Below are 11,665 nucleotides of genomic sequence, written 5' to 3' on the forward strand. Positions count from 1 at the left end.
ATGACCTGCAGGCTGTGAGTTGAGAGTGCAGTGTGTTTGAAAATTTCTTCGGTCAATGACTATGCAGGTCTCTTTGCAAGTGTACAACACAACAAGAACTTGATTTCCTTATTTACCTGCAAAAATTTGAAGAATTTGTGTATCACTCAAGTCTAGGTAGTGAGTATTTGTGCAACCCCGCCAATTTAACAAAGAAGCATAGGATCCGTTTACCTAGTGTCCGTGTGTATTTGCTCTACCTGTTGGTTTCTCTTGAGAGTGTTTGATTTCATGGGAAGATTTTCATGAATACGTCTCACTCCATACAGAAGAAATGAACTACACTTGATCTTGGCTAGAAGGTCAAGAAACGTATTCTGTGGAACAACTCTAGGGACTGTAAGCTTATAAGAACTGCGATCAACCAAACCAAGTTCCTTTCGTCGAACAGGTGTATAAAACTGAGCAACACTTCTTCAGTCGAGATAAAGCAGACTGCATTATTCTGCGGCATTCTAGCGTGTGATTATTTTAGCTAAAATCCTCTGGAAGTACATTTTCAGAAATGTCACTGTTACTTAGCAGACTTCGGATGAGTACCATCAGCAAAAATTAAGATACACCACCATCAGTTTTCTGCGTGGACGACCTGACATAAGTAAGTCATGGCCTTTAGAAGTTTTTTTTTTTAATAGGGAGGGCCTTTAGAAGTGGTCTCAAGGGTTGCCCGCTTTGACCGAATTGAAACCCAAACCATCAGAAGAGTATTTTAGGATCTGAGGTAAGTAAAAGATAGAACTAATGCAAAGTTGTTATTAGTGATTTCAATTGTGGGCAGTTTGATATAGAACGGAAGGAACTGAAATTTTTAACTTGGGAAATATTAATCTGAAAATGATGGCTTAAAAAGCTCGCTGTAGAAGCACAAAGTACGGATGTCTCATCTACTTTCTATCTTGTAGCACTATAGCACCATTCCACACTTCAGATCCAAGCAAAACAGACCAGACACACACAGCCCAACACTGCAACAAATGCAGGCATGCACTGCAGACATTCTATAGAGGGGCATGTCAGTGTCCTGCATATTACATATAATGCACCTATGATTTCAAAAAAATATGATGGCCAATGTGTTAAAACACCAAAAAACTAATTATCGATAAAACCAAACTGGAATTTGAACTATTAAATCTCACATACAATTTATCAATGTACAAAAGGAGAAAAACATTGTATTAGTACTGTAACTGGAAAGTCACTGGATTACATTTCTACTTTCTGTTAGCTCTTCATATTGAACTATGAGTTGTAAATGGCAAGAGGTTGTAATCCAAAACAAGGGGAAAATAAAATTGGGTCACCATAAAATTTAGAATATCAGGCAGCAAAACTGTTGCAGGCCAGCTTAAGTTACATTCTTCTTTGGTGAAGATCCCCGTAAAACTTACCACATGCAAGAGTACTTGTCTCTAAGCATCAGATGCACACTTCTAGAATTTTTCTAGGCACATACAGCATCTCCTCTGTACCAGCTCTTATCCCAACATACAGGGGACACAGAGGATCACAAGTCAGTATTTCGCGAGAAGGATGGCAATGGCATGGCTTCCTGTGGTCGAAGGATGACAAGCAAACCAAACATTCCAAGCATGGGGAGTACCATGAGCCATTTCAGCAGTCTGTAGTAATACATGTGGAATGTGAGGGAGAACTCATCTGAGAAATGGATTTTGTTCTTGTCAACCATCTCAAGCACAACAGTGCCGGTTGTACGCACTGGCACTGTCGGAAGCTTTATCCGGTATTTTCCAGGACTATTATAGATTTGGCTCTGGGTTATCCGCCTTTCTCCTTGGTAATTTCCCGGAACAAGTAAAGTCATCTGAATTGAAGAGAAAGGAAGACAAAAATTATTTCGGTTAATTAAATGAGTAAAAAGATGGAAGCACTTGTGTCACAGAGAACTTACAGTGACATTGTAAGGTGCCTGGGATCCTGATGACCTATATCCATCTACAATCTCAAACTCCAGCCAGAAGTGTTTTCCTTCTTCATCACGGAAAGCTCTGGACGACTGTGAGATGTGAATTCCTTCACGACCAAAACGATTTGCTACATTGTTCCTTCCTTGATTAGGTGATCTCCATGACTGAAAAAAAGTGTTATGTTAAAGGATATGCCCTGCCATATGTGCACAATAACAGTTCATTCCAGATTTTCTTACAGATAAGATTATCTTTAATGTTGCAATCTTATCCTACCTTGAGGGGATGTTGTGGAGCAGGAGTCGAAAAGCAGAACACGTTCCCGTTCATGGTTGTAACAATCAGATCAAGATCATCTCCACCATCAACATTGTCGGCCAAGACCATACTATATCTGTTGCACAGACTAATATAAGCATATCTTTTTAAGGAGATAGAAGCTTATAACAAACGGATCCCATATATTAAAAATAATACATAAAGTAAAGCTTACGAAGTCTCGCCAATATCAACAACATCAGCACAAGAACTTGGTCCATCAATAAGGTACAAATAGCCATCAAATGATGTTGTAACAAGAGTAAGCCCCTTCTGCTTCTCCCCACGTTTACTTAGATCTACTAAAAGAACTTGATTCATCACTCTCCCATGAGTACGATATGGATATGGACGGACAAAAGATCCATCCTTGCCGCTGAGAACATATATGTTCCCAGATATTGTTGGAACCACAATATCAGTATGACCATCCCCGTCTACATCACCAACTGTTGGACGCTGATCAACGTGCATCAATGAATCCTTTGTCAGTTTGATATTCTAAGTACTTAAAACATAGACAGACTTGCTTTGACAAAATATATTGGCATGACCAATCAGTGAACCAATGTCGCTATGTAACTGAACTTTACTACCTACATGCATCTGAGATTCTCAGGCATCAAAGAATGGGTAATATAATGAAATAAAGAATCTAGTGTACCGTGGGTTCGGAATCCATGAACCATGTTCTTTTGTGGTGTCCTTTTACTTGGTGCATTTGATCTACTTTCTACCTAGAATCTAGCATGCATTAACTGCGTCCAGGTCGGGCAATGGATTTGCATGAGTGTGCCCTGATCCTTTCCCCTTCTGTGGAGAGTTGTAGACTTGTAGACCATCTTTGGAGCTAAGTCCACTCATTCTGACCCAACCTAGCACAACCAACCCGACCCCTCTCCCCTCTATGCTCTTTAATGTACGCTTAATATTTTATTGTCAAATTTGAACTACTAGAAAGCGTGGCATGCATAGCCATCAAATCTTATCTGAAAAAGTAGCGTAAGTATTGGATCAGAAGATACAGAATCTTACTTGTGGAACAAGACTTTTCAGATGTTGTTCCCAAATTTCAACTCCTTCTGGAGTCCACGCAGCAACATTTCCATGAGTATCAGTTGTAACCAATTCAATTTTGCCATCGTCATTAATATCTGCTGCAATGACAGATCCCTGAATTTCTGCCATCTCGAGGGGAAACTTGTCTCTCACCTTGCCTGGAGAATTCGTGAACATAAGAGTCAACTTTGCAGAATCAAAACAAGGGTCAAAATCATTTTGACAATCAGTTATGAGTAACAAGGTCACATGGTTCTATCCAAAACTTCTTTCTACATGGTCCCCGTTTACAATTTCCAGATGAACTGAATTTTGTTTTTCTTTTAATCACTATCTAACTCATACATTCTTAACTTTTTTTCATAAGTGCATACTTTTTTTTTGTTGATAGAAGTATGTACAAAAATAATCATGAAGGTAATCAACACTTCGAGTAATTAGCCAGAAACTAATATCTCAAGACCAAAAGAAACCCCCATAACCCCTAATACAACCTGCAACTCCAACAAAACAAGGAAAACAAAAGAAAACCAAAAGACAAACAAAAGGCAATAAAAGCTAAGGCTAAGTCCTAATATTTACACGCCCACAATAGCAGAACCCAACAGTCTACATAAATGCATACTAAAACAAATGCACAGAAATATTATCAAATTCAACTAGTTTTTATGCTCTTTTCACGTCTCACACTACAGAAATCAGTAATAGTTGAACTTGTTCTTGAGTTTTCACAAATGCTATGCCACAACCTTTTTTTCTCTTTTATCTCCTTCTAACTAAACCACTTAACAGCTCTAGCTGAAACACAGAAACACTTGATGAATTTTGAGAGGTATGGCAGATTGGCAGAAGACGGGGAAAAAAAAGGCTAGCTAATTCAGCTGGTGCAGTGCCTCATTGAGAAACTCAAGGAATCCCTTAGTTGCAGCACCCCATATAAGATAAACTCTGCAACATCTCAATTTTGATTATCATTAACACTTGATCTCGTACGCAGTCAAACTTTACAAAATATGTATTTAAGACTTAAAGTAGTAACAAACACACATGCACAGAGTAGTAGGAAAGAGTTAGGCTATAGGGAGCTGCCACCCAATCTGTACTAATTCCTATACATACAAATTGTGAACATTGAGAAACAAAAGAAAAAGACGAGAAAAAAAATATATAAAGTTATGGGGAAAATCTCACACAGATTACTCATACATATAAGAAAACATACAATGAAAAAACTTCACTTCTTGTACACAACGATCTAAAGCACAGCCAAAGAGAATCCTCAGAACAGAAGTCTTGAGAGCCACTTAACTCCAAAAGCTCAAGCTGATGGAGAGTGGCACAATATGTATATCAAAGAGACTTTGGATCTAACAAGGGGCAATACACATACAACCCACGGACGCAAATCACACATACCACAATACTCCCAACTCTGCGCTAGCGCTGGACTAGAGATTCAACGACTTTACTCCAAAAACCCGAGTTAATGGAAAGAGAGACAACAATGTGCATAAAAGGTACTGTGGGTCCATCAAGGGGTAAAAACATGCACACACATAAAAAAAAATGCCAAGGCACAAACACACTGTGCACAAGAAGAAATTTAGTGAAACAGTAATTAAGAAATGTGTGAAGGACTAAGGCGTAAATTAGCTCAATGGCTTCAAACTATATATAAGAATTGGCAGTTGTGATCGGACATGACAAATTCTTTTTAACAATTATATAAAGAAAGCATCATTGATCAGACAGAATAATGAAACCAGTTTAACGTAACCCATTGACCACCTTTTAGTTACTAGAAGTCTAGAACATTCACACAGCATTGCAAACCAAACTCATAAACAAATTAAGCGATGAGAATGGAAAACAAAAAAAAAATAACCACATTATCAAGGCACAATACGAAAACCATAAAGTGTAAGTAAATTACCATTATGATCCAGAATATAAAACAACCCAAAAGATGTCCCGACAAGAATGTCCAAATTTCCATCTCCATCCAAATCAACCACAGTTGGAGAAGAATATATATAAGCACGGAAGTCCCCTGAGTCTTTACTAAGGTCTAACTCTCTTGTCCACTTAACTTGCTTCGTATCGAGATCAAATACTACAATACCTCCCGCTACATATTTTCCAATATCGATACCACCCAGTTCTGATCGATGCTCTGGGTTGTCATAGTACCTGTCAACTTATGAGTAAATCAATTACTTCAAATCAACTGGGGGAAAAAAGACTGACCAAGGCTTCTTATTTATAGAAAAAGAGTGACATGACTGAGGAAACTTGAGTAACTAATACATAGATGCTTGCATACAACATTATACAATCAAAATATGCTCACAGAATATTAAAATAAAAACAGATATATTGTTGCCTCCGCCTAGTTAGTAGATAGTGTAAACACAAACAATATTCCTCTATGCCATTGCAACGCTACCCTTAATCATCTGTAAGAATCGCCTACTCTATGAGAAATATATGTAAAAAAAGACTTTCAATAGCCCTGCATAAATGGTCAGCAACATTCCCCTATCATACCACACAAATCGATAAATCAAAGTTGGACACAGCAAACAATTAAACTTTTTCCAGAATGTCATTAGTTCCAGGAACTTACAAAGACAATTATGCAACGAACGAGTGAGTAACTATATTTCACTGACACTAATGTTAGTAAGTACTCCTATAAGCAACCAATCATAATGTCAGCAGAGAACGTTTTTCAGAAACTGGAACAATAAGCAATCTATCAAAATGTAACTGGCTCAGCCTACTTGTTCATTTCTAATGAAACTCACTTTTACCAAGCAAAAGAAAAGAAATAGATAAAATAAAAATAATGAGACCACACATCACACGCCGAATATCAGATATATATGTAGACTAAATCTCAAAAGAATCTAGCAACCTAAGTCTGTCAAGTAAAAGATGCACAACTTAACATGGAACAACCAAAAACAATTGAAAAAGTCAACAAATGTAAGACATGGTATGGATCCAAGGATACAAGCACTTGAAAGTTTAGTAAAAGATGCAATTGAATGACATATACATTTCCAATGGGGTATCATAGATGCCACTAGTCCACGAATGAAGAAACTTACTCATGATCAAAGAAATAGGATACAGCAACAATCATTTCTTGTTTCCCATCATTGTCAATATCTGCTATGACCTGAAGGAAACAAATAGGCTACTTGTAAGCAAAGGAGATACCAAATGCGCTACTTATTAGCTTCCATTGTAAAAGATATATACTCTCTACAGCAATGCACTTACAGGAGTGCATAGAATGTGTGAATCAATATTCACATAATCTTCCATTTTCTCATGCTTGTCTTCAGCCCACTCCTCAGCTCCCCACATGTTATCGTCAACATAATCATCATAATCATAATTATACTCATCAGCTAGCTCATCGCTATCACGGAATAACTCAAATGATTTATCAGCTTCTATTTCAAGACCTTCATCATTTTCCACAGTCGCAGCTTGAACATTTTCTTTACTGTCAACATTAGGGTCAGAGCCACCATCTTGTGTCCCTTTTGTATTAGTATCTTCAAGGAGCCGCCTCCCAGAACTAGTTGAATTCTCTGCTTTAGTTGTCTCAGTTGTTCCAGCATTCCTTGTAGAATTGTCCACACTTGTTGCCATCTTAATGTCCGTTTCTGCTTGACTAGAGTTTATTTTCCCTTCATTTCCCGAGGAACCAACACTACCTGAAGTAGAGGAAGTAACTGAAGAATTTCCTAAAGGTGCACTTCCATTTGTTTCTACAAGAATAATCAATATGTATGAAGTGGTCAGTAATCAATTATAGCTCAGACTATATCATAGCTTGTCAAAATGAATACTTAAACTAAAGATGCAATTATCAAACTGTGAAACAGTTTTTCCACCATTGAAGTGGCATTGCTAGAACTATCTGCTCTTGAATGCTGATGCATACACATATCTTTAACCATGATTTTGTTTGTCTGATAAATTGATATTGGATAACTAAAATGAAGAAGTGACCAGTGTAGTCAAGGCGCAAGGCGCGGAGAGGCCTTTTTTTGTGCCTCGCCTCAGCCCAGGCGCGGATACTAACATGAGGCGTGCGCTTTTCACGCTTTTGTGCGCTTTTAGTTGAGGCGTGAGGCGCATAAGGCGTGCACCTTAGTAACTTTTACAGTTTTTTTTTTTTTTTACAATTTTTGCTATTCGTGACACATTTACACTCAATCAAATTGTTGTATGGTACAAGAAATTTTACAAATTTAGTAAGTTTTATTTTGGAGTACACTAAATTTAATTTTGACTAGTTTTTGTTAAGTTGTATGGATTGAGAGAAAACACAAAAATGGATTAAATGAAGTTTTACGGGATTCTAAAATTTGAATCACGTGTTCTATTTCATAAAGAACTCATTTGGCTCAATTTGATTGGTTCATTATTTTAGTTTATTGAAGTTGAGCTAGATTGTTTTGAGAGATACGAGTTTTATTTTGCTCTTTACTTATTGCTTAAGATTTTTCTTTTAAATGACTACAATGGTTTCATGTTTACAATCACATAAAATTAATTTTAAAGTTTGGCTAAGTAATTCAGTGATAATTCATGTCATATTTAATATTTATTTTATTTTTTATTTGATATATCTATTTTTTTATTACTACGCGCCTCACTTCAATCAGACGCGCGCCACGCCTCGCGCCTTGCGCCTAAGGCACAAAGAGGGTATTGCGCCTTAGGTGCGCTTTAACGCCTTGACTACACTGGAAGTGACTAGTGAGAGACAAATCGATAGGTCAGAATACGGAATGGGAAGTTGTACATAGATACATCACATGAGGTGTAAAAAATGAAGAAAAAATTATAAATATATCGTTCTATGTCTCAGGAAGCCCTTAAACTAATCTACTCTTGAAACATTTAATCACTTACGAGAGTGTAACTTTGTCTCAGAAGCCTGCTGAATAAGTGTGTCATCGTGTACATCTGGATGTGAGCGGTCTACAGGGTCGGGATTTAGTCCTACATGCCAATCTTTACGAATTTTTCTCCGAGGTACCTCCAATTTATCTACCATCAAGTAGCCTGATGTCCTGAAATATAACCAGAAAAGGATCAATTTAGATTGGAAGGAAAGAAGAAGCACAACCCCAAATAGACTTCCTTAAAATTAATAAATAAACAACCTGAAAAACAGCACTTCACCGTTGTAGGTAGCCAGTGCTATTTCTCTAACTCCATCTTTGTCAATATCATAAAGGAGAGGACTTGCATGAACAGTTGACTGGTGAAAGGCGGGCCACCCTAATAGATAAGAAAAGTAAATGATAAACAACATATCCAAAAAGGTAATCAGATTAAAAAAAAAAAAAAAAAGTTATACCAGGCAATTTATCTCCATCAGAACCTTCCAGCACTTCCAAGTAGTGTACAAAAGATGGCACCACGATATCAAGCTTTCCATCACTGGTGCATCATCGTTAAATATGACAGTGAATTAGGGTTTAAGACTAGAAGAATAATAATAATAATAATTACCTGTTGATATCAGCAATCAAAGGGGTAGCATAAATGCTGGAACTAACTTCAGTTTGCCATCTCAATTCCAAATTCCGTGGGCATTTCGTATTCAACAATGACTCCTCATCTCTACATACAATAATAATAATCAAATAATATTCGACTGTGTGAAAATTAGAGTTATTGGTTGATGGGAAAATTTAACTTACATTTCAGGATAGCCAAGAGAATCATCAGAAGCTTCACGAGACCGAAATTTATTCGTTTCGGCAGCAGCGAAATTTATTAAACAAGAAAAGATAATGAAATAAAAAAGGATCAAAAGTTTCTTCATTGAAGACTTCATCGGCATTATTAGGAAAAATTACTCGTCCATTTTTATTAGAAAATTTTAAGATATGGACTCTGGGTTTTTTAAGTGTCAAAATGGATTCGGACCCGATTTGAATTTTAACAAAGTGTTAACCCGATTACCCAACTCTACAACTACCCACCCGAATAAAAGCTTAAGACCTTATAACAAACACCTATATGAGTCCTATTAGTTACGGACTCCATATTGTGTTGGGCAGACCAAAAAAAACAATTGTTACAAGTGTCATTGGTCCAAAAAGTTCAAAAAAAACAACAGTTTTCTAGCTTTACCCCCCCCCCCCAATACTTATGCCAATTAGCTTTACCCACCCCCACTTCTTTCATCTAGAGGCTTACCCCCCCCCAAGACCACGGCACATCCAAATCAACCTTGGTTGACCGTGTTCTTTCTGTTGAGTGCATTTGAAAATACATAAATACCCCTTACCCATTGCAATTACTATAATGACCCTTGATTTGGAGAAGACTGAATTCAAATTTTTGACACGTGTCATCATCTCGACAAATCAAATCAACAAAAAATATATATATATATATATATATATATATATATATATATATATATATATATATATATATATATATATATATATATATATATATATTTATATTTTTTTTTTTTTTTTTTTTTTTTTTTTTTTAACATGGGCTAAATACCCTCAATTATTATCATGTGAGGTGACGTGTCTTCATCTGATCATTTCTATCCAACGGTTGGGGTCTTTCATGCAGAGAAACTTTGTATATTCCAATATGAGCTTGACACTTCTCTTTTTTAGCGGGAAGAAAGAAAGAACTGTGCATCTTAAAGTTTCTTATCATTTTTAGTGTTTGATCATATTAAAACATGTTTATGAGAGGTTTAGATAGTGTGTCTGATGGTTTGATCGTGTGTTGAAGGGTTGAAGCTTGCGATTGGTTGTTGTACAAGTAAACTGGACATGCATTAAAGCTTGGTTTCTTAGTGATTATTCAAGGTAAATCCATCAATCTCATACCTTTATGGTAAATGAAGTTACTTTAGAGCATTTTGTGTATGAAAAACATCATTTTTGCATAAAAAAATAAATTTTCACAAAACATCATTTTTTTTTAATCGTGCATTTAGTGGTTGTAGGTTTAATACAAAACGGTGCTTCCATACTTATATTTTCTTTTCATTTTAGTAGTAATGAACCATTTTAACTGTTTTCATTGATGTAGTTGGTATATATTTGAGTTGGGGCTGTTGCTAATATGCGTAACAACAGGTTATTTCGGTTATTTCTTCTCTATGGATTGCTTTGGAGAGAAGAATTTGGTTATTCATTATGCTGGATTCTTTAGTCATCCACCTGGAGGTTTTGCATATTTACTAGCTAACTACAAGACTGCTGCACCACCATTTGTGATGAGGAATGTTGATGGGGATCGATTGAACATCATGGATTTGAAAGATGATATAAAAGAAAACTATTTCTCTAACAAGAAGGATGAATTTGTTCTGTTCTATGTAATTTGGGGTGAGAAGTTTTATGTGATGACAGACGAAGAATTGCTTAAGATGTGGGGATTGCTGGAATGTGATGACAATGGGGACTCCCACATTTTTGTTGAGTTTGATTGCGACAGGGAAAGAGACAGTGAAATACTTCAAATTACAGCACCACCACCACCACTTCACACTAAGAAGACAACTAAGAAAGCTAGTAAAGGGAAGAGCAAAATCTTATTGCAGTTGTCTGATGAAGATGATTTCTGGGATACTGTAGATGATGACTTAGGCCCCCTTACTGGTATTAATATTACACGAGTAGCACCACCTCCTCAGATTTTTCCAACACCACCAACACCACTTCAAACTATTGCACCACCACCACCACCTCAACTAGATGAGATACAAGATGATGAAGGATATAGAAGCACGCATTCATCTGATGAAGAGAGGGAGTGGCGTTGTCCAGGTAACGATGATTTCGATGAGTTCATTTCTAGAATTTGAGAATGTTTATGATAGAGAAGTTGAAGGTGAAGTTGAAGGGAGAGTCATCATCGATGAGTAAGACCTATTAAGTGGACCACAGTATATGGAGTGGGCAACTCTTACAGAATTGCGAAGAGACATCAGGGATTATTGTATAAAGAATAAATTTGTAGCAGAGATGCCAAACAATGAGAGTTACAGAATTAGAGCACATTGTAAGGGTGTAGACAAGATGGGTGATAGATGCCCATGGCTAGCATACTTCAGGCTGCAACAAGATGGGTCTACAATGAGGTTGAACACCTTTGTGGATCATCACATTTGTGAGGCTGACCCTGAACTCAAGAATAGGATGGCTGATGCAAGATGGGTAGCTACAAAGATTGAGGATCAAATGAAGGTAATGAGGAGTTGTTTAATGTTTGATGTGTACATTTTTTATGTTGTATACATTAGT

At 36.8% G+C, this 11,665-nt stretch overlaps 1 protein-coding gene across 1 annotated transcript; it reads right to left on the bottom strand.

The window, feature by feature from the left end:
* Positions 1–1,192: 1,192 nt before the first annotated feature.
* On the bottom strand, positions 1,193–9,251 carry DEX1 (defective in exine formation protein (DEX1)). The gene is made up of 13 exons (XM_086570686.1): positions 9,080–9,251; positions 8,889–8,999; positions 8,734–8,816; positions 8,537–8,654; positions 8,283–8,443; positions 6,633–7,129; positions 6,458–6,528; positions 5,278–5,534; positions 3,321–3,502; positions 2,461–2,744; positions 2,244–2,361; positions 1,952–2,131; positions 1,193–1,864 (listed from the first exon to the last, which is right to left on the bottom strand). Exons 1-13 carry the CDS (start codon positions 9,220–9,222, stop codon positions 1,547–1,549), a joined length of 2,523 nt encoding a protein of 840 aa, XP_086426812.1. The 5' UTR covers positions 9,223–9,251; the 3' UTR covers positions 1,193–1,546.
* Between the last annotated feature and the right edge of the window lie 2,414 nt (positions 9,252–11,665).

This window comes from Coptis chinensis, chromosome 7 (genome assembly GCF_015680905.1).
Source record: "Coptis chinensis isolate HL-2020 chromosome 7, ASM1568090v1, whole genome shotgun sequence".
Taxonomy (NCBI): Eukaryota; Viridiplantae; Streptophyta; class Magnoliopsida; order Ranunculales; family Ranunculaceae; genus Coptis; species Coptis chinensis.

Bases quoted from the DNA above. Each gene is read 5' to 3' on its own strand.
- DEX1 (XM_086570686.1), bottom strand. From the start codon at position 9,222: ATGCCGATGAAGTCTTCAATGAAGAAACTTTTGATCCTTTTTTATTTC. The intron at 3,503-5,277 runs GTAATTTACTTA...CGAATTCTCCAG, and splicing joins TTATATTCTGGATCATAATG to GCAAGGTGAGAGACAAGTTT. The intron at 2,362-2,460 runs GTAAGCTTTACT...TCTGTGCAACAG, and splicing joins GTTGATATTGGCGAGACTTC to ATATAGTATGGTCTTGGCCG.